The sequence below is a fragment of the Salvelinus sp. IW2-2015 genome, linkage group LG31 (assembly GCF_002910315.2).
Source record: "Salvelinus sp. IW2-2015 linkage group LG31, ASM291031v2, whole genome shotgun sequence".
Lineage (NCBI taxonomy): Eukaryota > Metazoa > Chordata > Actinopteri > Salmoniformes > Salmonidae > Salvelinus > Salvelinus sp. IW2-2015.
The window spans coordinates 22259153-22286889 of NC_036870.1; the positions used below are offsets into that span (position 1 = coordinate 22259153).

The 27737-nt window shown below is 41.8% G+C and overlaps 1 protein-coding gene across 4 annotated transcripts; it reads left to right on the forward strand.

Moving 5' to 3' along the window:
• Positions 1 to 970: 970 nt before the first annotated feature.
• Positions 971 to 27734, forward strand: si:dkeyp-120h9.1 (Y+L amino acid transporter 2-like). 4 transcript variants are annotated; one of them, XM_023976484.3, is made up of 11 exons: positions 971 to 1095; positions 6731 to 6920; positions 7131 to 7676; positions 7826 to 7968; positions 16090 to 16215; positions 16454 to 16598; positions 16900 to 17023; positions 23427 to 23627; positions 23832 to 23981; positions 24157 to 24340; positions 27238 to 27734. In XM_023976484.3, exons 3-11 carry the CDS (start codon positions 7369 to 7371, stop codon positions 27330 to 27332), a joined length of 1476 nt encoding a protein of 491 aa, XP_023832252.1. In that variant the 5' UTR covers positions 971 to 1095; positions 6731 to 6920; positions 7131 to 7368; the 3' UTR covers positions 27333 to 27734. The 4 variants fall into 4 exon arrangements, with proteins under 4 accessions (XP_023832252.1, XP_023832251.1, XP_023832254.1 ...); XM_023976483.3 differs by having other exon boundaries at positions 6831 to 6920; XM_023976485.3 differs by having other exon boundaries at positions 1081 to 1142; positions 6831 to 6920.
• Positions 27735 to 27737: the final 3 nt, after the last annotated feature.

Sequence of the window (27737 nt, forward strand, 5' to 3'; positions counted from 1 at the left end):
CTGATTTCTTATGTGTTAAAAGATCTGAAGTTCTATACAGAACCAAGGACTTGTTCTATTTTTTTACTCTGAGGCATTTAAAGGGAGTGTGTTTGTCTGCCAGAGAGATTAAAATAGATGAGAACAATTCTAGAGCTAATTCAGAGTCAGGCATGCTGCTGATAGAGAAGTCAGAGTAATACTGTACATATCATGAACAAAGGTTTGTGGGGAAAATAKATTTAAATGTCTCTTTATAATTATATGAGTATCAGTGTTCATCTGTTTTGTATCGCTACTACATATATGAAATATAGGACACTGATCACTGAGATCAATAGCACAGACACCACTGGACAAGTACTTGTGGGGACTATTTATGGAAAATGTATGGTGTTTCCATAGATAACAGGGACTAAGGCACTACTGTTTGGGGTAAATAATCAACAAAATAATCATGAGGACCCAGCCACCTGACACCCCAGAGTAACTGTTTGACTATAATGGACCTCTTTAGGAATGGGTGAATGAGTATCAGATGGTCATTTAGGGACACTGAAATAGATGCACTTCACACACACCTGGCTCATACACCATCATCCAGTGAGATTGTGAACTAATCTTTTGCAATTGCAATTATCAGGAGTGTTCAAATCACTGTCAGGCACACATGTTTCCCTTCTCACAGAACAGGAGATCAAGGAGCTCAGCTAGATAAGCACCCCTCAGTCTCCTGGTTAGTTTTTAGTCATAAAGGTTTAAATAGAATCGTATTTCATCCTCACCTCAACAACTAACTTCAACCTGACTTTAAATAGATGCTTCAAACTCCTCCTAACCACATCTTCATCACAGGGCATTATCGTCATTATCACTACCTCCCCCAAGAGAAGGAGGGCGGGAACATGCGACGAGCTTCACTAGCAGGTGATGATGCAGCGTTTATGTACTAGTTAGAACTAGGAAACTCCATTTTCGACTTGCTGATTCGTTGAACGCGGCACGTGTATACTTACAACCAGTTTGCAAGCCCGAATCTTCTGAGTTTCTTAGTTCAATCTAGTAGTTGAATGCGGCAGAAGAGGCAGTCAGTCAACGATAGTCAAACAGCCATCGGTGAGTAATTTTGCACATGGGGTTCTAGTCTCATTGAATATTTCAAGGTAAGGTATTTTTTAAAAGAGAATTTGATTTCACTTCTTAACTAAATTGATCTAGTTAATATGTTAAATTAGCCAGCTGGTTCTAACTTGTTAGCTACAGTAGAGAGCGAGCTAAACGTCACTGGATTGAACTGCGCGTGTTGGAAAGGGTTCAAGATTGGTAAACACTCATGCTTTTTTTGTATTTACTCAAACTACCTGGCAAATATGTGTTATTGTCTAAGTTGATCATTGTTGGGAGTTCTTTAGCTGCCAGTAGTTATATCTGCTATCTAGTTTAGCATATATGAGCATGTTTTTGCGGCACAGTCGATAGCGCGCCGGACCTCGGGCTAGAAGGTCGAGGGTTCGAGACCTGCTCCTTGCTGTTTCATTACAATAAATATATATATATATATATATATATATATATATGTATGTATGTATGTATGTATGTATGTATGTATGTATGTATGTGTGTGTATGTATGTGTGTGTGTGTGTGTGTGTGTTCACTGTCCATTAAATCAATTCGCCTTTGCACTGCTAAACAACAACACACGTTTACTTTGGCAAAGGGTGAAGTCTACAAAACGTAGTCCACATTGTTCGTGACAGATTCTAGTGTTGGGAACAGAAAACGTTATTGAGATCAAATGTTTAATCGATGAGAGAATTAGCAGAGAGTCGGCCAAAATCCACCTCGTTCCATCTTCTCCCACTGCCGGCAACTTGGCTTTCAATTAAATTCAAGGGGTTTTATTGGCATGGGAAAAATATGTTCGCATTGCCAAAGCAAGTGAACTGGATAAACAAAAGTGAAACAAACAATAAAAAGTGGACAGTGAACATTACACTCACAGAAGTTATAAAAGAATAAAGACATTTCAAATGTCATTGTCTATATACAGTGTTGTACCGATGTACAAAAGGGGAAATAAATAAATATGGGTTGTATTTACAATGGTGTTTGTTCTTCACTGGTTGCCCTTTTCTTGTGGCAACAGGTCATATATCTTGCTGCTGTGATTGCACACTGGTATTTCACCGATATATGGAAGTTTATCAAAATTGTATGTTTTCCCTTACTACCATATTTGTTAGTGAGTGGAAATGCCAAGCAGATGCTTCACATTTATACATCTGGTGAAATATCTGTCTCATTGTTCTATCTGTGGTTTGATGTTGTGGGCAAAAACAGTATCCTGGCAACAATAGGTCTAGCATGTACCTAGTCTGATTTAATAGGCTGATCATACACAATTAATTGGTATATAACGTTTCAGCCTAAAACGAATGCCTGCAAAATTCTGTAAATGTTCCTTACAAGCCAGAATGTTGAACAAAATTACATTTAAACTTAATCTACTGGTTATCTGTGCGGATTGTCCTTCAGCTGCTTGAAATATTGAAACAATAATGCCGYGACCAATAAAAACACCTCATTCAWGGGTTTCTTTATTTGTACTATCTTCTACATTGTAGAATAATAGTGACGACGTCAACTGTGAAATAACACATGGAATCATGTAATAACAAAAAAGTGTTAAACAAATCAAGATATATTTTAGATTCTTCAAAATAGCCACCTTTTGCCTTGATGACAGCTTTGCACACTCTTGGCATTCTCTCAACCAGCTTCACCTGGAATGCTTTTCCGAAGTCTTGAAGGAGTTCCCACATGCTGAACACTTATTGGCTGCTTTTCCTTCACTCGGCGGCCCAATTCATCCCAAACCATCTCAATTGGGTTGAGGCCGGGTGATTGTGGAGGCTAGGTCATCTGATGCAGCAYTCCATTACTCTCTTTCTTGGTCAAATATCCCTTATACAGCCTGGGGGTGTGTTGGGTCATTGAAAACAAATGATAGTCCCACTAAACGCAAACCAAATAGGATGGCGTATCGCTGCAGAATGCTGTGGTAGCCATGCTGGTTAAGTGTGCCTTGAATTCTAAATAAATCAGTGTCACCAGCAAAGCACCATCACACCACCTCCTCCATGCTTCACGTTGGGAATCACACATCCGGAGATCATCCGTTCACCTACTCTGCATCTCACAAAGACACTGCGATTGGAACCCAAAATCTCAAATTTGGACTCATCAGACCAAAGGACAGATTTCCACTGGTCTGATGTCCACTGCTCATGTTTTTTGGCCCAAGCAGGTCTCTTCTTCTTATTGCTGTCCTTTTAGTATTGGTTTCTTTGCAGCGTTTCGACCATGAAGGCCTGATTCACGCTGTCTCCTCTGAACAGTTGATATGTCTGTTACTTGAACTCTGTCTTCCTTTCCTGTGGCGGTCCTCATGAGAGCTAGTTTCATCATGGCGCTTGATGGGTTTTTGCGACTGCAYTTGAAGAAAAAGTTATTGAAATGTTCTGTATTGACGGACCTTCATGCCTTAAAGTAACGGACTGTTGTTTTTCTTTGCTTATTTGAGCTCTTCTTGCCATAATATAGACTTGGTCTTTTATCAAATAGGGCTAGCTTCTGTATATCACCCCTACCTTGTCACAACACAACTGATTTGGCTCACGCATTAAGAAGGAAAGAAATTCCACAAATACATTTTTTACTAGGCACACCTGTGAATTGAAATTAATTCCAGGTGACTACACCATGAAGCTGGTTGAGAGAATGCCAAGTGTGCAAGGGTGGCTACTTTTAAGAATCTCAAATATAAAATATATATATATTMTTTTGTTTATTACATGATTTCAAAGTTTTGATGTCTTCAGTATTATTCTACAATGAAGAAAAAAATWAAGAAAAACCATGGAATGAGTAGGTGTCAACTTTTGACTGGTACTGTGTAATGAATCAGATGTTGATAGTTAGCTATCCTTCCCTGATTTAGAATATGGTTCAATAGCTATTGACTAAAGAAAATCCAACAAAACTAACATATACCTATGGCTCTCTATAAAAAGCTGGTTAAACCATTACTTTACGGTGGATATTTTATCTCAAATTTCAAGCAGCTGAAGATCAAACCACAAAGGCAACTGGTAGATTAATCTTAAATGTAATTTTATCAGGCATTTGTTTGATGTTGTATATACCAATACATTTTGTATTACAGCCTGATTAATCAGACTAGCTAGTACCATCATGCAAAATGTTGAACACTGTAATGGTGATGAAATTAATCGGAACATGATCTGGGCAGTGACATTTGACTTTCAAGCAGGTAGAATAACCTCATGTGATCTAGATGTTGCATCACTTGCTACAAGCTGATGTTGACACACACGCATGAGTGGAAAACTCATTCCCACATGGTGTTCCTTGTGATATGGCACGCTGATATATTTTAGTTAAACTGTGATTATGTTATCAGTCTCTAGGCTGTTATTGCCAGGAATCCCAAATACTTTTAATTGAAGGCAGTGTATTTCCCAGAACACACAGACAGACCACCAGACCACCAGACAGACCACCAGACAGACCACCAGACAGACAGACCACCAGACCACCAGACCTGTCTCTTATACACATCTAGATGTGTAAAAGAGCATTACAAACACAGAGAGGGCATTACAAACACAGATAGGGCATTACAAACACAGAGAGGGCATTACAAACACAGAGAGGGCATTACAAACACAGAGAGGGCATTACAAACACAGAGAGGGCATTACAAACACAGAGAGGGCATTACAAACACAGAGAGGGCATTACAAACACAGAGAGGGCATTACAAACACAGAGAGGGCATTACAAACAGACGCAGCATTAAGGCGTCCGTATACTAAGTTTGGTTTGCTCTTAGCAGAACTCAGCTAAGCGACGCGAACGTCTGTGCCTCGCCTACTCACTTAAAAATACATTACTTAAAACTATATGACTGTTTGTCCCACTGTAGTAACAACATACAGTAAGACTTCCACAAAATAGTAAGAATCAAGCTAAGATAAATCAAGAAATCTCGTTAATTTTGAAGTTTTTGCAGAGGTCTTAGTCGCGCAATTTCACATCTATCAAAGATGTTTGGTGCTGTATTTCTCAAGCGAAAAMATGTGCTTAAACTTAATTGTATGTCGTTGAATGACAACAAACACTTAATTGAAGAATCCCTACTGTTGACCAATCACTGACCAAAGGCCGTAGACTTCGGCTTCTGAACTTCGGCTTGCCTCGAGAAATTGTACCTGGTCTAAAACACAGTATTTTTCATCCTGTAGCTTGTGTTTTCAGCACTTTTATTTCCATGACTGATCAAAACACATTTKTTCATGCTCTTGTCTGTCTTTAGCAGACATATAGTGAGCAATATGTTCAGAACGTCAAACTGCAATAAAATCGCAGTATTTAATCGCAATACCAGGGCCTTAATGTACTTTTTGTTCCACCAGCCACTGTGGCAGGTAGATTAAAAAAATGTCTACCAGCCAATCAGATTTTCTGCCARCCAAAATATTATATTATATTATATTTTGTCATAATTGCATTAAAAAAACATGCCCATGCTTTGTAATGTTTCTAAAACAAAAAATGTATTAGTAAGTAATGTGGTATATTTCTAAATCTAATTAAAAAAATTGTAACTTGAGTCTTTTAACACGGTAACCTCCCGCCTTTATATTTTGGTTAACGGGYCCGTGAGATGAGTGATCTGACTAGGGCGTCTCTTCACTATCATTTAAAGCAGCTGACTCCAAACTAACGTTGAAAATCATCCGAGCTTGTGAACAAAACTATATGAAAAGTCAAACACGAGGACAAAGTCTCACTTTGTAGACTTTATAGTAAATTAGACCAAAGTTTATGCCTGTGCGCAGCGCCTCCAAAAATGAAACTATCCGCACTTTACCGTGTTGCTGCGTGAGGTGGGATATAGGATTCGTATTATAGGATTCGTATTTCTTTGTGCGCACAAAGAAATACGAATCCTATATCTCACCTCACGCAGCAACACTGCCCGGGAGGAGAGCTATGTACTCTGAGTAAAGTGCTGATTCTCCTGCTGCCTCCCTTTCAGCATTGCACCTGTACTGCCACTGTAGCTCAGTTCCACCTAACAAAGTTTGCATTTCATCTTCTCAATGTATTGCCAACTGTTACGTGCGGCGCACTTTATATCGGGGGCAAATCATTTGAAAGATGCATCTCTCCTACTGACAGCATTGTTGCGTTAGATATTCAGCTAGGATATATCAAGCTCTAGTACACCATTAGTGAATTTTAATGAGCATCTATCTAGCCTTATTACTGTTATGAAATGAAAAGTGTGCGGGCTGTTCTACGTTCACTTTGAAGATTTTCTAGTTGATGAACAAACAGCCATGAGAAATTCTCCCATGGTAACAGGAGGCATTTGAACTATGATTCACTCCATGTCCTTGTTTTTTTTCTTTGTTACAGAGGTAAAGTAAAGTGCTTGAGTAAACAGCGACTTGAATCCAAGACGAGTTTTTCAACTCTAGAGGGAGGAAAATAAGTGATGGGAAACAGTTATGTGAATACTGTACTGTGCGTTACATGGGTAGCGTGTGTCACTGTGTGCAGTATGTTCGTGCGCACTACGTATGTGTGCGTGTACTGTGTGTGATCCTATAACAAAGACCTTGTTCTGACTTCTAAGGCCCCCACTACTTTGTTCCCAGATCCAGTAGCCAGGCACTGTGCCTGTTAGTGGAAAAACAGTTGGTCACAAGACCTTGCTGTAGCATTCATTAGCACTTCTCCACTGTATCTGCTACCCAGAAACACATCCTGCATCAACTCCTCCTCCACTACGGCTTGTGGCTCAGAGACGCTGTAGAGAAACTCTAGACTTGCTACTACATTGTACCTGTGAGTAGGTTTGTAATCAGCTGCGTCTTTGAAAATTCCAGCTTGTAGGACTAGCTAGTTTTTCCAGTTTCTTTTGGATTCTATCCCTCAAAAATGCTGAAGTTCACAGTTACCTAATACAAGGAGTCATTGCCTGAAGCCTAATGGTCTCACACAGCAAGTTATGTTGTCCTGCATCCTGTGCTAACAGTTGTCCTTATTTCCCTACAGCCTTCTTATCGAGAGAGTACAGCTGATAAAGAACATTGATGACCATCAGCTGAGAGCCTTTGACAGTGGCCTTGTTTACTGACGTGCTGCTCCCACCCGTCTCCATCCTTCTACCCCGGTCTCCAGTCCTGCACCTTCTACTTTGTTCTTGTCTCCMCTCCTTCATCTTTCTGTCCTCAATCCCTCCACCCCGGTCTCTGCCTCAACCCTCCACCTTATTCCTCCCCGAACCATCATCATGGGGGTTGAGAAAGACACCGACACCATTTTGACTGGCTCCATGCGTCTGAAGCAGGAAATCTCCCTGCTCCAAGGGGTCTGCCTCATTGTGGGAAGCATGATCGGCTCGGGCATCTTCATCTCCCCCAAAGGGGTTCTCCTCTACACAGGCTCCTTCGGCCTGTCTCTGGTGGTGTGGGCCATCGGCGGGGTCTTCTCCGTGTTCGGGGCCCTGTGCTACGCCGAGCTAGGAACCACCATCCGCAAGTCTGGGGCCAGCTATGCCTACATCCTGGAGTCCTTTGGTGGCTTCCTGGCTTTCATTAGGTGAGATTCCACTTTTGTTTTTTAAATTACAGTTTGGTCTGATTGAGAAACTATTTTGCAAAATAGACCTTTATGTGAAGTGCTTCGAGTATCTAGAAAACCACTCTATATATATATATCCTCATTAATTTCTTATTTTTAATTATCAGGCTGTGGTCGTCCATGATGATCGTGGAGCCAGCAGGCCAGGCTGTCATAGCCCTCACCTTCTCCAACTACCTGGTGCAGCCCTTCTACCCCACGTGCTCAGCCTCCTACGATGCTGTGAAACTCATAGCAGCAGCCATCATCAGTAAGAAATACAGTGTAGATATTGTTAATGTTGTAAATGACTATTGTAGCTGGGGAAGGCTTTTAAACATTTATTTTTTATTTTATGGAATATCTACATAGGTGTACAGAGGCCCATTATCAGCAACCATCACTCCTGTGTTCCAATGGCATGTTGTGTTAGCTAATYCAACCATAATTTCAAATGGCTAATTGATCATTAGAAAACCCTTTTGCAATTATGTTAGCACAGCTGTAAACTGTTGTCCTGATTTAAAGAAGCAATACAACTGGCCATCTTTAGACTAGTTGAGTATCTGGAGCATCAGCATTTGTGGGTTCGATTACAGGCTCAAAATGGCCAGAAACAAAGACTTTCTTTTGAAACTCGTCAGTCTATTCTTGTTCTGAGAAATGAAGGCTATTCAAGAAATTGCAAAGAGACTGAAGCTCTTGTACAACGCTGTGTACTACTCCCTTCACAGAACAGCGCAAACTGGCTCTAACCAAAATAGAAAGAGTGGGAGGCCCCGGTGCACAACTGAGCAAGAGGACAAGTACATTAGAGTGTCTAGTTTGAGAAACAGACGCCTCACAAGTCCTCAACTGGCAGCTTCATTAAATAGTACCTGCAGAACACCAGTCTCAACATCAACAGTGAAGAGGCGACTCCGGGATGCTGGCCTTCTAGGCAGAGTTGCAAAGAAAAAGCCTATCCCAGACTGGCCAATAAAAATAAAAGATTAAGATGGGCAAAAGAACAGACATTGGACAGAGGAACACTGCCTAGAACGCCAGCATCCCGGACAAATGCATGTCGTAACCAGGGCCTAAAATTGTATTTTGGTCCAACAGCCACTGGCAGGTAGATGGAAAATTTACCAGCCAAAATATTAGTTTCCTGCTAAAATTACACCAACAAAACAGAAACCGATTAGCATGCTCATGTTTCTAAAACAGTAAATGTATTGCTAATAAGAAGTAATGTAGTATATTGTTTAATTTCATTTTTTTGTCTTAATCAAAATATCACAGATAAGACATGTAAGCTGCCTTTTATTGTTGAACTCGTCTTTGTAAATTAGAATTACATTTCACTGCCTTAACGTTCAAAGCTGATCCCACTTGTACATTTAAAATGTTACAATACTGTAGAGTAGCCTACATGCTTGTTGGCTACACGCAAACATCAGCTGTCTGATACTGACTGATCAAAGGGTGGCTGGCCCAGCTGCCACTAAAGAACTCTGATCGAACACATTATGACGTCTTCCCTGTTTGTTTTTTTTGTCTCTCAGACAGTGTGATATTTCATGAATACAAATGATTTAACTGGGTCTGGCTTTAAAGTGCACTTGTGTTTTCTTTGTTTTTCTCAGTCCTGCCGTTTGTTTCTCTCATCCTGTGTCAGCTCTGCAGTTGCCAGGGGGGATATGAATGTGCTTGTGTGTTTTTCAGTTGGAGCTGAGCCACTCAAGGTAAAAACAAATGTGTGCTTTGTCAGACAAACATGTAGAAGGCTAAAAAGGGGTACTGCTGAGTCGGAGAGAGTGAGCTGTAATCAACGGAACAGCCTGACTTGGCATTTAGTTGAATCCCCTCAGGAATTAGGCCAACTGTACATGCTTGTTCTCTTTATGGGTCTGGGGAGACATTCTCACACGTTCCTTCATGAATTACGAGTGAGTAAAGGAATGCTGATTCTCTGGTTAGTGTAGGAGGCCAAGGTCTATGCGGAAGCAACCTGAACATCTTAGTAGCTAACTGAGAACCTGCTCAGTTATTTGTGGGGGATTTTAAATGTCCTTGTAATATTGCAGCGGTAACAGTGTATGCTACTCATGTTTCAGAAAAGACGTAGGTATAATTGTTCCCCTAAATGCTAAGGAATCCATGTTGCCAAAACGCAGGGCTTGATGTACATAAATGCCATAGGCCATGACAACAGAACTCAAACATGTCATGGAAGCATTTGGTTGTTGTGTGAAGCCATTGTAGAAATTCTCCCTGAAGCAGATACACACTGACTAGCAACATTAGGTCCTTGTTGAAACCAATGATTCCAATAATTTAGCAGTTGTGTGTGTATAGATAATCTATTTTCAGAGGTTGTCTCTTAAAAAAATAAAATATGTGTAGTAAGATCTAACTCTCTTCAACATCAGATTTGAAACTTTTCAGTTTGCACTATCCTTCTGTTAGCCTTGGGTGTGATGTGGCCTAAGCCACATTCCTGCTTCATGTGTGTTAGCAGATATTAGCACTCTAAGTACCATTAGTATAGTTAAATAATAAGGACCGAGGGGGTGTGGTAAATGGCCAATGTACTATGGCTTAAGGCTGTTATCATGCACAATGCAACGTGTAGTGCCTGGACACAGCCGTTAGCCGTGGTATTTTAGAGATGCATCACAAACCCTTGAGGTGCCTTATTGCTATTATAAACTGGTTACCAACGTAATTAGAGCAGTAAAAATAAATGTTTTGTCATACCCGTGGTATACAATCTCGTACCATGGCTGTCAGCCAATCAAATCAAAGTTTATTTGTCACGTGCGCTCAATACAACAGGTAGACCTTACAGTGAAATGCTTACTTACAGGCTCTAACCAATAGTGCAAAAAAGGTATTAGGTGAACAATAGGTAGGTAAAAAGACAGGCTATATACAGTAGAGGCTACATACAGACACCGGTTAGTCAGGCTGATTGAGGTAGTATGTATATGTAGATATGGTTAGTGACTATGCATATATGATAAACAGAGAGTAGCAGCAGCGTAAAAAGAGGGGTTGTGGGGGGGGGCACACAATGCAAATAGTCCGGATAATCAAATGGCTACCTGTTCAGGAATCTTATGGCTTGGGGGTAAAAACTGTTGAAGCCTTTTTGTCCTAGACTTGGCACTCCGGTACCGCTTGCCATGCGGTAGTAGAGAGAACAGTCTATGGCTGGGGTCTTTGACAATTTTTAGGGCCTTCCTCTGACACCGCCTGGTGTAGAGGTCCTGGATGGCAGGCAGCTTAGCCCCAGTGATGTACTGGGCGGTACGCACTACCTTCTGTAGTGCCTTGCGGTCAGAGGCCGAGCAGTTGCCATACCAGGCAGTGATGCAACCAGTCAGGATGCTCTCGATGTTGCAGCTGTAGAACCTTTTGAGGATCTCAGGACCCATGCCAAATCTTTCTAGTTTTCTGAGGGGGAATAGGCTTTGTCGTGCCCTCTTCACGACTGTCTTGGTGTGTTTGGACCATTCTAGTTTGTTGTTGATGTGGACACCAAGGAACTTGAAGCTCTCAACCTGCTCCACTACAGCCCCGTCGATGAGAATGGGGGCGTGCTCGGTGCTCCTTTTCCTGTAGTCCACAATAATCTCCTTAGTCTTGGTTACGTTGAGGGATAGGTTGTTATTCTGGCACCACCCGGCCAGGTCTCTGACCTCCTCCCTATAGGCTGTGTCGTCGTTGTCGGTGATCAGGCCTACCACTTTTGTCGTCTGCAAAATTAATGATGGTGTTGGAGTCATGCCTGGCCATGCAGKCGTGGGTGAACAGGGAGTACAGGAGGGGACTGAGCAGGCACCCCTGGGGAGCTCCAGTGTTGAGGATCAGCGTGGCAGATGTGTTGCTACCTACCCTCACCACCTGGGGGCGGCCCGTCAGGAAGTCCAGAATCCAGTTGCAGAGGGAGGTGTTTAGTCCCATGTTCCTTAGCTTAGTGTTGAGATTTGAGGGTACTATGGTGTTGAACSCTGAGCTGTAGTCAATGAATAGCATTCTCACATAAGTGTTCCTTTTGTCCAGGTGGGAAAGGGCAGTGTGGAGTGCAATAGAGATTGCATCATCTGTGGATCTGTTTGGGCGGTATGCAAATTGGAGTGGGTCTAGGGTTTCTGGGATAATGGTGTTGATGTGAGCAATTACCAACCTTTGAAAGCACTTCATGGCTACAGACGCTCTGGATAAGAGCGTCTGCTAAATGACTTAAATGTAATGAAATGTAAATGCTACAGGTCTGTAGTCATTTAGGCAGTTTGCCTTTGTGTTCTTGGGCACAGGGACTATGGTGGTCTGCTTGAAACATGTTGGTATTACAGACTTAATCAGGGACATGTTGAAAATGTCAGAAGACACCTGCCAGTTGGTCAGCACATGCCCGGAGTACACGTCCTGGTAATCCGTCTGGCCTTGTGTATGTTGACCTGTTTAAAGGTCTTACTCACATCGGCTATGGAGAGCGTGATCACACAGTCGTCCGGAACAGCTGATGCTCTCATGCATGCCTCAGTGTTGCTTGCCTCGAAGCGAGCATAGAAGTGATTTAGCTCGTCTGGTAGGCTCGTGTCACTGGGCAGCTTGCGGCTGTGCTTCCCTTTGTAGTCTGTAATAGTTTGCAAGCCCTGCCACATAAGACGAGTATCGGAGCCTGTGTAGTATGATTCAATCTTAGCCCTGTATTGACGCTTTGCCTGTTTGATGGTTCGTCGCAGGGCATAGCAGGATTTCTTGTAAGCTTCCGGGTTAGAGTCCTGCACCTTGAAAGCGGCAGCTCTACCCTTTAGCTCAGTGCGAATGTTGCCTGTAATCCATGGCTTCTGGTTGGGGTATGTACGTACAGTCACTGTGGGGGCGACGTCCTCGATGCACTTATTGATAAAGCAAGTGACTGATGTGGTGTACTCCTCAATGCCATCGGAAGAATCCCGGACCATGCTCCAGTCTGTGCTAACAAAACAGTCCAGTTCTGCTTCATCTGACCACTTTTTTATAGACTGAGTCACTGGTGCTTCCTGCTTTAATTTTTGCTTGTAAGCAGGAATCAGGAGGATAGAGTTGTGGTCGGATTTACCAAATGGAGGGCGAGGGAGAGCTTTGTACGCGTCTCTGTGTGGAGTACAGGTGATCTAGAATTTTTTTCCCTCTGGTTGCACAATTAACATGTTGATGGACATTTGGTAGAACTTATTTAAATTTCCCTGCATTAAAGTCTCTGGCCACTAGGAGCGCCGCCTCTGGGTGAGTGGTTTCCTGTTTGCTTATTTCCTTATACAGCTGACTGAGTGCGGTCTTAGTGCCAGCATGTGTCTGTGGTGGTAAATAAACAGCCACGAAAAGTATAGCTGAGAACTCTCTAGGCAAGTAGTGTGGCCTGCAATTTATCACATTATACTCTACTTCAGGCGAGCAAAATCTAGACTTCCTTAGATTTCGTGCACCAGCTGTTTACAAATATGCACAGACCGCCCCCCCTCGTTTTACCGGAGTGTGCTGTTCTATCTTGCCGGTGCAGCGTGTATCCCGCTAGCTGAATATCCATGTCGTCATTCAGCCACGATTCCGTGAATCATAGGATATTACAGTTTTTGATGTCCCGTTGGTAGGATATTCGTGATCGTACCCCGTCTAGTTTATTGTTCAATGATTGCACGTTGGCGAGTATTGACGGTAACGGCAGCTTTCCCACTCGACTTTTCCGGGTCCTGACCAGGCATCCCGCTCTTTTGTCCTCTGTACCTGTGTCGCTTCCTCTTGCAAATAACGTGGATGTCGGCCCTGCCGGGTGTTTGGAGAATGTCTTGTTTGTTGAAGAAAAAATCTTTGTCTAATCCGAGGTGAGTGATCGCTGTCCTGATATCCAGAAGCTCTTTTTTGCTGTAAGATACGGTTGCAGAAACATTATGTACAAAGTAAGTTACAAATAATGGGAAAAACCATAATAGCACAACTGGTTGGGCGCCCGTAAAACTGCTGCCATTTCTTCCGGCGCCATTTTACAATCAGCATTCAGGGCTTAAACCACCCAGTTTATGAAGACAAAATAAGGATCGCTATTCAAACTACAGTGCCGTGAAAATGTATTTGCCCCCTTTTTGTTTTTCTCAATTTTTGCTTATTTTTTTTTTATTCTGAATTATCAGCTCCTAAACCAAAACCTAATATTAGATAAAGGGAACTTGAGTTTGCAAATAGCAAAACATGTATACTTTTTAAATGTATTCAACAAAGTTATGCGACACCCAATTCCCCTGTGTGAAAAAGTAATTGCCCCCTTACACTCTAACTGGTTGTTCCACCTTTTTAACTGCAATGACTGGATGACTGCAACCAAATATGTCCTGTAGTTGTTGATCAGTCTCTCACATCACTGTGTTGTAATTTTGGCCCACTCTTTTATGCAGAACTGCTATAACTCAGCGACATTTGTGGGTTTTCAAGCATGAACTGCTCTTTTCAAGTCCTGCCACAACATCTCAATTGGGATTAGGTTAAGGCCATTCCAAAACTAAAAATGTGTTGCTTTTTATACATTTTCATGTAGACTTGATTGTGTGTTTTGGATCATTGTCTTTCTGCATGACCCAGCTGCACTTCAGCTTCAGCTCAGATGGAGGACCTGACATTCTCCTGTAGAATTCTGATACAGAGCAGAATTCATGGTTCCTTCTATTAAGGCAAGTTGTCCAGGTCCTGAGGCAGCAAAGAATCCCCAAACCATCACACTACCACCACCACCACCATGCTTGACCGTTGGTATAAGGTTCTTACTGTGAAATGTAGTGTTTGGGTTTCTCCAGACATAATGGGGGTCAAGCTTGCCAATAAACACCTGGATGATCATCAATACTCTTGGAAGGATGTGTTATGGATAGATGAGTCAAAAGAATAACTTTTTGGCTGGTTAGGGTCCCATTTATGCCCACTGGGGAGCCAGGCCTAGCCAATCAGAATACGTTTTTCMCCACAAAAGGGCTTTATTACAGATAGAAATACTCCTCAGTTTCATCAGCTGTCCGGGTGTCTGGTCTCAGACGATCCCGYAGGTGAAGAATTCTGATGTGGAGGTCCTGGGCTGGCGTGGTTACACATAGTCTGCGGTTGTGAGGCCGGTTGGATGTACATCCAAATTCTCTAAAATGTTGTTGTAGGTGGCTTAGGGTAGAGAAATGAACATTCAAATCTCTGGCAAAAGCTCTGGTGGACATTCCTGCAGTCAGCATGCCAATTGCACGCTCCCTCAAAATTTGTCCCCAGCACAAGGTGCACCTGTATAATGATCATGCTGTTTAATCAGACCCATAGAGAGATTATCTTGGCAAAGGAGAAATGCTCACCATTAAAGATGTTAACAAATTTGTGCACAAAATTTGTGAGAAATATGGAATATTTCTGTGATTTCAGCTCATGAAACACGGGAATAACACTTTACAAGTAAAACACTATTTATGAGATATGTACTTCGAGTATGTATGGTAAATTGACAAATGAAACCTTTAGAAACTGGCCACATAGTGAATCTAAGTCGGCTTACATGTTGGTGAATGATTCCGTGTAACATGCTCCAAATATAGTCTACGGAAGTTTGTGTGTTTCCAAATGAGCTTTCTTTAGATTATCAATTCAGTTCTGCATATTTTTTTTATAGGCCTAGTATTTACATGTTAAACCATACCCAAGATAATTACTTTTTCAGTAACTTATTTGAGTTGTTTACTTACCAAATAAACAGCAGCAAATATTTTCCAGTACACCTCCAGGGTATGTTTAAGCGATTGGCTGTGGAGTCAGCCTTCCTTGAATAGCCACTTGTAAATACAGTAAGAAGCTTCAGGCTTATTTTCCTTTACAGGCCTTCTCTGGGATGACAATGCAAAGCCATGCACATATCCACTGGGACCAGGGTACCAGAGAGGAAATTGCTGTGCAGCGCCACAGTGATAAAGTCAAATCCCTTTCTGTGCCTGCAGGTGCACACTTTCCTGTGAATGTTATCTGAGGGAATGACTTTACATGCAGGCCCTCAGATGGAGTCCTGTCCTCCTGGACTGTAATGTTATCAGCTCCCTGTGTAGTGGTGGATAGTCAGATAAGCCTGTCTCTATCTGGAATCGTTCATAAGCCATTAGCCTTATCATCCCGGCCCTCTGCTTTACTGGTAACTAGTAGCAGCTCTAACTCGGCGAGTCAGCAAAAACGTGCCTCTGCTTTCATGATATACATGATTTGAACCAGGTTTGAAAATGGAATTGGTTTATATCCGTTTGAAATGGAATTTACCTGAACCAACCCTGGTTTGAAACAACACTTGCTTTGGAGTTGCTTGCAGAGAGTGGTCTGCTACAGTCTTCTTCCTCCTCTCCCACTCTAGGTCTCCTGACGTGTGTGAACTGTATGAAGGTGAAGTGGGGGGCCATTCTCCAGGTGGTCTCTACAGTAGCCAAGGTCCTGGCCCTCATTGTCATCATCATTACTGGGATGATCAAGCTGGGACAAGGTACAGTACGGCATCTGGCTAGGGACACATAACCCATCTGTCCCTAATGTCAGTGTGCTGGCCTATTCATGATGGAGTTTCACTTGCTGACCAGGTGTGTGAGTTTTGTAGTGGATGAGATGAGTCCCCCTTACAATGTAAAGAGCATTGAAAAACAGGAAAAGAGCTATGATATTTAACTCAATTATTTAATCCATTACATCTAATTTATTATGTGATCCCTGGCCTCTGTCTGTAGGCCAGACGCAGAACTTTGAGAATTTGTTTAAGGGTTCTAAAGTGAACCCTGGGGACATGGCCCTGGCTCTGTACGCTGCGCTCTACTCCTACTCGGGCTGGGACGCACTCAACTTCATCACCGAGGAGATCAAGAACCCGAAGAGGTGAGGCAGTCTGTCATGATGTTTATATTTATTTTTGGAAAGAAATAGYGCTACTTGTGTGCACTGCCGGTAATACTGTATACCCCGGTATAGGAACGGTACCACTCAACCCTATGTTCCACTAGCCCTGCACTGCCAGTCCTCTCTTGACTCTTCTTAGTCTGACTCTTGTTATATATAGACAAGGAACGTATGCCCGGCCCTGGCCGTCTGGTTACTGTCAAGGTTTCTCTCTCCCCGCAAAGTTTGTCCTTGTATTTTTATAAAGCGTTCTATCAATTTCTTTATCCATTCCTACCAGGAACCTCCCGTTGGCCATAGGGATCTCCATGCCCATCGTCACAGTGATCTACATTCTGACTAATATAGCTTACTACACCGTTATGGATGCTGGCACCGTGCTGGCCAGTGAGGCTGTGGCTATGGTGAGTTCTACTCTGCTCTGGATTTGAGGTTGTGTGGGGTTTAATGCTGAGCGATTGGTGCATTTTGAGGTCGGTTTAGATCATTAAAAACATTGAGTTATGAAATAATGACATGAAATAATGACATGACATAGCTTTTTAATGGAAATTCCAAAGCCCAAAATAGTGAACGTTCAATTGCCGAAAACATTCCATTGTCTCTCAGGTCCACATTGGGTAGATGTCAACATAAAAAAATTAATTACTCTGAAATAATAAAATATCAGTTGTGTATATTACTTTGTTTTTAATTCCTTAGTCATTTTCTCTTCAGGAAGTAGCAGCCAACCATCTAACGTTATCCCTGTGCTCCCTATACTGCACTGTCTTTGTGTCATCCTATTTAGCTAGGTAGTAGGGATGTGCACGGTTATTCGAATATACGAACTGACGTTAGTATTGAAATACTTGTGAGTATAAATGTTGGCAAAAAATAGGCCTATTTTTCACAAAGGCTTTTTCTAAATAAAATTTAAACATCCATGTTGCGTACAAGGATATACCATTATATTTCAAATGATTAATAAAACACAACTTTTCAATGTCGTTTTTATGATATGCCCCATTAAAAAGACCGGTAGTCTTCACGTGTAGGTTGTTGTTTGTTGGCCAATCAAAGCAGCTCAATGTGGAGCGCAAATTCACTAATGCAAAAAGGAATACAATTATGGAATTAAAAGTTTGCGAAATGATGAGTAGGATACAACGAGCAACCAACAGGTAAGCTGTTTTATCTGAATTGGTTTAGGGAGAAAACGCAGCATGTGTCCTCAATTAGCTTAGCTAGCTATAGGTTGCTAGCTTAGTCAAGACAGGCACTGTTATATAGGGGATGATAAATAACATTGGCTGCTACAAGTTAGGTACAGTCATGGCCAAAAGTTGAGAATGACACAAATATACATTTTCACAAAGTTTTCTGCTTCAGTGTCTTTAGATATTTTGTTAGATGTTACTATGGAATACTGAAGTATAATTACAAGCATTTCATAAGTGTCAAAGGCTTTTATTGACAATTACATGAAGTTGATGCAGAGTCAATATTTGCAGTGTTGACCCTTTTTCTAGACCTCTGCAATCCGCCCTGGCATGCTGTCAATTAACTTCTGGGCCACATCCTGACTTATGACAGCCAATTATTGCATAATCAATGCTTGGAGTTTGTGGGTTTGTTTGTCTACCCACCTCTTGAGGATTGACCACAAGTTCTCAATGGGATTAAGGTCTGGGGAGTTTCCTGGCCATGGAGCCAAAATATCAATGTTTTGTTCCCCAGCCACTTAATTATCACTTTTGCCTTATGGCAAGGTCCTCCATCATGCTGGAAAAGGCATTGTTCGTCACCCAACTGTTCCTGGATGGTTGGGAGAAGTTGCTCTCGGAGGATGTGTTGGTACCATTCTTTATTCATAGTTGTGTTCTTAGGCAAAATTGTGAGTGAGCCCACTCCCTTGGCTAAGAAGCAATCCCACACATGAATGGTCTCAGGATGCTTTACTGTTGGCATGACACAGGACTGATGGTAGCGCTCACCTTGTCTTCTCCGGACAAGCTTTTTTCCGGAAGCCCCAATCGGAAAGGGGATTCATCAGAGAAAATKACTTTACCCCAGTCCTCAGCAGTCCAATCCCTGTACCTTTTACAGAATATCAGTCTGTCCCTGATGTTTTTCCTGGAGAGAAGTGGCTTCTTTGCTGCCCTTCTTTTGACACCAGGCCATCCTCAAAGTCTTCGCCTCACTGTGCGTGCAGATGCACTCACACCTGCCTGCTGCCATTCCTGAGCAAGCTCTGTTCTGGTGGTGCCCCGATCCCACAGCTGAATCAACTTTAGGAGACCGTCCTGGCGCTTGCTGGACTTTCTTGGGCGCCCTGAAGCCTTCTTCACAACAATTGAACCGCTCTCCTTGAAGTTCTTGATGATCCAATAAATGGTTGATTTAGGTGCAATCTTACTGGCAGCAATATCCTTGCCTGTGAAGCCCTTTTTGTGCAAAGCAATGATGGCACGTGTTTCCTTGCAGGTATCCATGGTTGACAGAGGAAGAACAATGATTCCAAGCACCACCCTCCTTTTTGAAGCTTTGGGTGGTTATTCGAACTCAATCAGCATGACAGAGTGATCTCCAGCCTTGTCCTCGTCAACACTCACACCTGTGATAACGAGAGAATCACTGACATGATGTCAGCTGGTTCTTTTGTGGCAGGGCTGAAATGCAGTGGAAATGTTTTTGGGGATTCAGTTCATTTGCATGGCAAAGAGGATCACTCTTCATAACATTCTGGAGTATATGCAAATTGCCATACAAACTGAGGCAGTAGACTTTGACACAAATATTAATTTTCACATTCTCAAAACTGTTGGCCACGACTATAGTCTTGGCTGTAACTTTAGCTGAGTTGCCTTGGCTAACTGAGTCTCCCTCCGTCTGCTCACTCCCATCTCTCCGGCCCCTCCATAGCTGCAATAGAGCACCAGCGTCTCTCCCTCGTGCAGCAATGCTCAGGTCAAACACGTATTTCACAATTATTCATGATAGTATAGTGAAATTATTTCAAACCCTCATCGCTAGTAGCTGCCTAAGTATTGTAACGACCCTGGGTTTATAAGCGTGGAAATCGACTCTGCCGCTTGAGCATGCTTTTGCGGCAGTCGATAGCGCGCCGGACCTCGGGCTAGAAGGTCGAGGGTTCGAGACCTGCTCCCTGCTGTTTCATTACAGTATGCTGCAGAGCTGTCTGACAATCATGTTACTAGTTCTTCAAAGTACTTTAAAGTGTGGCGGGCGGTATACCGTATTTTATGATATACCGGTATTGATGCAGGCACCGGTTTGGGATTTAACTTTACCTTCTATACCGGTATTTGAATGTTTGGTTTGTTAAATTTAAATGATACGACATGTGTAGTCAATTTTTATAGTTTACGTTGCTACTTGAATCATCGCTATCCGCTCTTTGTCTCCGTGTCACTTTCCACAAGGACCTAGCCCCGCCCCCTGTCACTCAAGGAGCGCATCCTCAACCACGAAACACTTGCGTTAAGTCTGCATGGTCAATGCAGCGCATGCAACAAAGTTAATGACGACAATGCTGTTTTCCCTGTGCTTCTTAATTAATATAAATACACTAGCGTTCTATAATGACATTATTAGTTTGTTTCTTACAGCAGCAAAGCAACATCTTCGCAAGTTGCCCTAATTCTTGTGAGACGCTAATTGTTAGCCGCTAATAGCTAGCTAATAAATGTACTGAGTAACGTTAAGCGCAAACGTAGCAAGCTAATAAATGTACTGAGTATGAGCAAACGTAGCTAGCTAATACAGCCTGATAATACCAGTGATGGTGTAGACCTAAGCCAGCATGTTTGTACAACAGTATCTACTAAATCAGAGGAATATGCAAAGCAAGAATATGTTCGCACATGAAGTAGGTAAGAGAGAACATGCAATGTAGCCCGTGCTTATTGGGTCCCCTAGGAAACGCGTATTAACACTTTAGTTCCTACCCTGTCACGATAACTATTCCCTGGCATTTTCATTTGTTGTCATCTCAAACAACACTATTCAAAGTGCCCACTATTATATTCTAACAATAGAATTAGAACTGTCATTCTATTTACACGATTCCAACAGTTTTGCTCTAATTCGCAAGTCAAATTGCATTTGGAACATTTGGTTAAAAATAAGTCCTCGATTATTTGCACATATCATGCAGTCCTACGTGGCTGTGTGGAAATTATCTCAATTGAGCAGTGGTGTAAAAATACTTTCAAGTGCTACTTAAGTTGCTTTTTTTGGTATCTGTACTTTACTATTTTTGACAACTTTTACTTCACTACATTCCTAAAGAAAATACTGTGCTTTTTACTCGATATATTTTCCCTGACATCTAAAAGTACTCGTTACATTTTGAATGCTTAGCAGGAYAGGAAAATGGTCCAATTCACGCACTTGTCAAGAGAACATCCCTGGTCATCTATTGCCTCTTTGGAGGACTCGCTAAACACATTCTTTGTTGGTAAATTATGTCTGAGTGTTGGAGTGTGCCCCTGGCTATCCGTAAATAAAATGGTGCCATCTGGTTTGCTAAATATAAGGATTTTGAAATTATTTATACTTTTAGTTTTAATACTTAAGTACATTTTATCAATTATATTTAAAATCAAATATGTTAACTTTTACTCAAGTATTTTACTGGGTCACTTTTACTTTAGTAATTTTCTATTAACGTATCTTTACWTTTACTCAAGTATGACATTTGGGCACTTTTCCCACCACTGTAATTGAGTGCAGGAATTTCGGGAAATGATAAAAGTGCTGAAATATGTTTTGGTTGAATTGAACAGTATAAAACAATCAGAATGGAGAAAGACTCATTGAATGTATGTGTTGCCACGCTAGGATCACTCACTACTCATAAAGCAAATGTAKAACTTTTATTATTCAAAAACTAAAAATAACATCACATTTTGTAAAAATACAGCGATATAATATTTTGGCCATATCGACCAGCCCTACTTTAAAGACTGCTTATTACCAATTACTGTTAATTACACTTTGTAGTGACAGGGTGTATTGATACACCATCCAAAGAAGGCGTCCTTCCTAACTCAGGTTCCGGAGAGGAAGGAAACCGCTCAGGGATTTCACCCTGAGGCCAATGGGGATTTATTTTAAACAGTGAGTTTAATAGCTGTAATGGGAGATAACTGAGGATAAAACAACATTATAGTTACTCCACAATACTAACCTAATTGACAGAGTGAAAGGGAAGCCTGTATAGAATAAAAAATATTCCAAAACATCCATCCTGTTTGCAACAAGGCACTAAAGTAATACTGCAAAAAATTCATTGTATTCTCGTCCTGAATACAATGTTTGGAGCATATACAATGCATTACTGAGTACCACTCTCCATATTTTCAAGCATAGTGGTGGCTGCATCATGTTATGTGTATGTATGTATGCTTGTAATCGTTAAGGACTGGAGTTTTTCAGGATAAAAAAGGAACAGAATGGAGCTAAGCACAGGCAAAATCCTAGATGAAAACCTGTTTCGGTTTGCTTTCCACCCGACACTGGGAGATTAATTCACCTTTCAGCAGGACAATAGTCTAAAACACAAGGCCAAATCTAAGTTCCTTACCAGGAATCCAGTGAATGTTCCGGAGTGGCCGAGTTAGATTTAGCAAGACCTGAAAATGGTTGTCTATCAATGATCAACAGCCAATTTGATAGAGCTTGAAGAATTTAAAAGAAAAAATTGTCAAATGTTGCACAATCCATGTGTGGAAAGCTGAGGCTTACCCAKGAAGATTCACAGCTGTAATCGCTGCCAAAGGTGCTTCTACAAAGTATTGATTCGGGGCTGTGAATACTTATGTAAATACAATTTCTGTATTTCATTTTCAYAAAATGTGCAAATATTTCTAAATAGGGTTTCACTTTATCATTATGGGGCATTGTATGTGGTAATCTATTGAATCCATTTTGAATTCAGGCTGTAACACAATGTGGAATGTCAAGGGATATAAATAGTTTCTGAAGGCTCTGCAGTTAGTTCAGCACAGAAATTTAGTAATTATGTTCAATATTTGCCTAATAAACTACAACTCCCTTCAGCCCAGCGTTCCACATTTGTTCTTGACTTAATTTCTCGAATTATTTGATTTATTTCTAGAGAAACTGCCCGTTGAGCTCACAAAAAAMCAGAACTAAATGGAATTCAAGTAATTGAACAGACGTCGGTCAATTAGTTATTTAATTAAAAAAATGTTTGATTAATCGCTCACCACTAGTAGGGTTATGGATGAGTTGGGACCTGCCATGTTAAGTCAATCATGATGAATGTAAAAGGCTTCTCTTTTCAAACACACACACCATGGTTAAACCATTAGCAGGTCACGGGGCAGGTCTTAATTGGCAGCATCTGTTCAGTGTAGCTAATTGACCAGCTGTTGCTGTATGTTCCTGTGACATCATCAGTAGGAGACTGGCTGCTCTGCTTGCCTGGGGCACCAGCTATACTATTCTCCTGTGACTCTCACTGACATGATAACCAAGAGGAGGGAAAGTCCTCTAGCTGCTGAGGTTAGCTTGTACACAGGACTATGGTAATTAATAATGATCATGTAGTTACAGAATGCCCTGAGTAAGTGTCCTTTTTAGGTGTGTTGACGGTTGCTAGCAGAGATGGGGTAAATTCCATTGCAATTCAGGAAGTAAATGGAAAATTCCTAATCCAATTCTCCCCATGGAAAGGCAATAAATTGCTGAATTGGTTGAAATAAATGGAACGCAGCCTAACCCAGGTTTCTGTATCCAAATCCCAGATGTGAACCTATGTTGTCTTGTCTTTTGAAGACTTTTTCGGATTTGGTCCTGGGCTGGGCTCGGTGGCTGATCCCCTTGTCAGTGGCCATCTCTTGTTACGGAGGACTCAACTCCTCCATCATTGCTATCTCCAGACTGTTCTTTGTGGGCTCCAGGGAGGGCCATTTACCCAACGTCCTCTGCATGATCCACGTCGAGCGCTACACCCCCATCCCAGCACTGCTCTTCAACGTAAGTGAATGACGACTTAAAATGTCATGTCACACAGTGATTGATGGGGAGTGTGATGTTGCATATAGTAGCTTTACAATCCTTTTCTCTGTAGAAATATAGGGTTTATCCTGCTGGTGTGTGTGTGGGCACTGTCTTTGTCTGGTTTAGGGTGGCATGTCTGATCTAGGATCAGATTTCTGAAGTGTTCTGTGTCTCCTGCAGGGTGGCATGTCTCTGATCTACCTGTGTGTGAAGGACGTGTTCCAGCTCATCAACTACTTCAGCTTCAACTACTGGCTGTTCATCGGCCTCTCCATCGCCAGCCAGATATACCTCCGGTTCAAGGCTCCCAACATGCCCCGGCCCGTCAAGGTAAGGACCTTATTCACGGTTACTAAATGTCTTAATTCCTGTCAGTTATCTACTTTTCTATCAGTTATTTTGTCAACTGCTCTGAGGAATGTGTGGGAACATGATGGAATGCATAATTCATGTTGAGTTTCCCCCCACTTGCTCTCTCTCTCGCCCTCTTTCTCTCCCTCTCCAGCTCTCTCTGTTCTTCCCTATAGTGTACTGCCTATGCAGTGTGTTCCTAGTGGTAGTACCTCTCTACAGTGATACCATCAACTCTCTGGTTGGTATCGGGGTGGCTTTGTCTGGAGCTCCAGTGTACTACATCTGTATCCACCTGCCCCCCTCCTCCAGACCTGCCTTCCTGGGCAGGATGCTTGGTGAGACTGGGCTGAAACAACCTTAAGATGTAATAAATAGAGCTGACATGATTCAACAGGAAAGATTGATTCATGGGGAATAATAGGTAGACTTTGTTTGAAGACATATACATGGTGGAAAGCTATACATTCATATCATGGTTACCTTGTGATTTTGGAATTGGGCAGCCAAATTTAGATCTACTGTAGTTGGAGGTAGGGCTGTTGCTGTACGGTCACACACGCCGTCATGAAGGCAGTCAAATTCAACATGTCCGTTTAGTCAAGGTAATTAGGCTTCTCCAAGCGTTGATGCTGCTGATGGTCATTAGTAGCCTACCAAACTTGCTAACTTCCTGGTACTCAGCACTCTATTGTCCCTCTAATCAATCTGACATCAATGCAAATGTTTTTGAAAATCGAATCAAACACTTCATGAGAGCTCATGTTGCACAACATTTCTATAGGCTATGTAATTATTTGAGAAAACAGKGATGGCCTCTACTAAACAGAGGATCCCATCAGCTCTCTATAGGCTAGGCCTACTATATTTATTTCTCAACTACCCTAATATTTAGCACATTGCTTCGCTTTACAACAGGAGTATAGCCTACCTGGCTGGCATGAAAATAAACCACGGAAAAAGCGTCCTCCATTCGCTATTTAAGTGCATAGATGACATGTCTTTTTTTCGCTGCCTCGGTTTTGAGACGGGTGCTTGATAATGGCCCATTCTAAACCAAAACAAATTTCACTTATATGTAAAGACAAGATTAAATCAAGAATAGTCTGATGGGTGACAATATTAGCCTATTGTGAATTATCACTTGTGAATGATGCCCAGCACAAGAAACAATGCCTTTTATTTTGCGACCTTTTTAGAATCGTAGTTGTGTTAGTAAAACGTTTATTGGAGACAGGAGATCAAGTGGAGACATAGGACGAGGTGGATTATTATATAATAAGGCCTTTTATTAATATGTAAAAATATCTTAGTAAATCGTACAGTACGGCTCCTTCTGTCTGACTTGTATGAAATCGTCGGAAGAGAGGCCCTCTAAGCAGTACATACAGATTATATAGGCAACAAGCAAAGTAGGTTGATCTTGTCGTCTGGYCTTCCSATTGGTCGATCTGGGTCGTGGGTAGTCCTGTTCGGCCTGATGTCGACATTCCATTGGCTTTTCACACAGTTCTTTGTCCTAGTCACATCCAAAGGCATCCTGCATGTGCGTTTGTTTTCACAGGCCCTATTCATGGGGGAGGGGATGTGTGTGTGGGTCTGACAAAGTAGTGGGGATGGGTGCATGTTGTGCCAAGAATAGCTTATGTTGAGAAGTGGTTAAAACAAGTTACCAGTATCTTATACAATTTCTTACAGTTGCACACACTAAAGTGACCAAATAACTTCTTAAAATTAAGCACATTAATCTGCTTTACGAGGGGTGTAGAGCCTAACGGGCATAGATAAGCATCATGTGAGTAAAAATGCACCTTTTATAATACAAGCATTACATGCATAATAGCATTTGCGGTCACTTTTGATAATGGTGATTTGCAGCTAATGGAACATTTGCGCTTAGCCTACTGCCATGTGCGCATTGCTGCGCTTGTAATGTGAAGAAATAGCATAATAGTTAATGAAAAACTTAAGCTAAACGTTTTGATATTTTGCGTCAGCCGTGGTGCGTAAACTTTTTTTGATGCTAGTGGTTGTATTGATTTGGGATCTATCGCATCGCACAACTGTCCCAGACTGTCTGGAATATTTATTTCTCACACAGAATAGGTTGACTTTTGTACTATGGGGGATAGTAGATTGACATAGGCTAGTGCTGTTGGTAAGTTAAATGTGGACAGCTCTTCCAGTATCTTCGATATGCACCTCGGGAATTGGCGTCCCGGATGTGTCTGTCTTTACTTGTAGTCTGGAAGACCCGATCGCGTGATGGAGAACAATGTGAGTGAGCGGGGCTTCGGGGCTCGCAGCACTCGGGAGAAGGGCACAACGCAGTACTACGGGCCAAGGGCACAGCGGCCACTGGCCGCAGAAGGGCATGCCTCCGTGAAATTCAAGGCATTATCAAGTGCTTGTCAAATTGTGATTGAAAGAGTGATGTAGTGTGTACAGCCTGCACTAAAAACAAAGCCGAGCTCATGCCTTTTCAAGCAACTTTATTCAAATCATAATTAGTCGCATCATGCAGCCTTTTACAATGTATAAAAAAAATCTAAGCATATAGCCCAACGTTTGTAGAATAACTAAAGTTACATTAATAACTCTAAATGAAGCATATAGGAATACAAGTCAACGGTGTGCTTTAGGACCCAGCGGACTCCTCCCACTTCTAAAATCAAAGTTCCGCTCCTGGGAATACCCATTTCTTTGTTTACTGCTCAACACAGAATAGCCGCATGTGTGCACTCCCTCGAATAATTTGGAGAAAATATCCTTTCTATTTTATTCAGCTTTGTTCAATTGTATTCTTCATACAGAATTCTAAGCAAATCTTTTCTGCTAAATTAACTAGTTTGGCATAGCCAGATCAGGAGCTAACATAAGGACAACTCAGAGTATGCTATTCTGTTCTTCTGAAATAGACTCAATTTTCTTCATATTATGTTTCTTTAGACCTGTCTAAAATAAATAAAGGATTTATTGTGTAAGTGTATTCTATATTACATGGATTTATAATACCTTTTTAAAATGTAGATGTTCCAAAGGTCTGCATCAGTGGCTAGTAAGGAAGCCAGTAGATACTAAATATGTTTGTTAATTAACAGTCAATAACCATGAGAACGACAGTTGTTTTCTTGACAATCACTGGCTGCTTGGGGGCAATGTAAAAGTTGTAACACTTTGCTCCGGGGAGCTGTGCTTGGATTTGACACTTCCTGGTTCTATTTCCTTTCCCCAGATGCGATCTCCCTAAATACCCAGAAGCTGTGTATGTGCTGTGTGGCCTCACCTGACCTAGACCTGGACAACATCCCTGACGAAAAGCTGGAGTAAGGGATGAAAGGAGGTGTGGTGGGATGGAGGTAGATACTGAGCCAAAGGTGGAAACAGACGGACCACAATCACAGCTACACCTTCTGCGCCAATGATGAACATTGGCGCAGAATTTTTTACCAGGTCTTTACTATGAATGATTTGTGACTTGCTTGTCCTATGGGACTGTACAGTGTGTGTTCAGTGCTGAGGAAAGGCACTTTCTAGTGCCAGTGGACTCTGACAACCACACGCATGCAGCACAATGTAGTTCACTCCTACTGGTTACACCCATGGAGACGATCAACAATGAGAGTTTAACTATTTAACAACGCAAGAAATTCAAATGGAGATTTGAACAGGCCCTACTGACCATTTAGAAGGAGTAGGTTTTCATCAGCAGGCCCTACTGGCCATTTAGGAGGA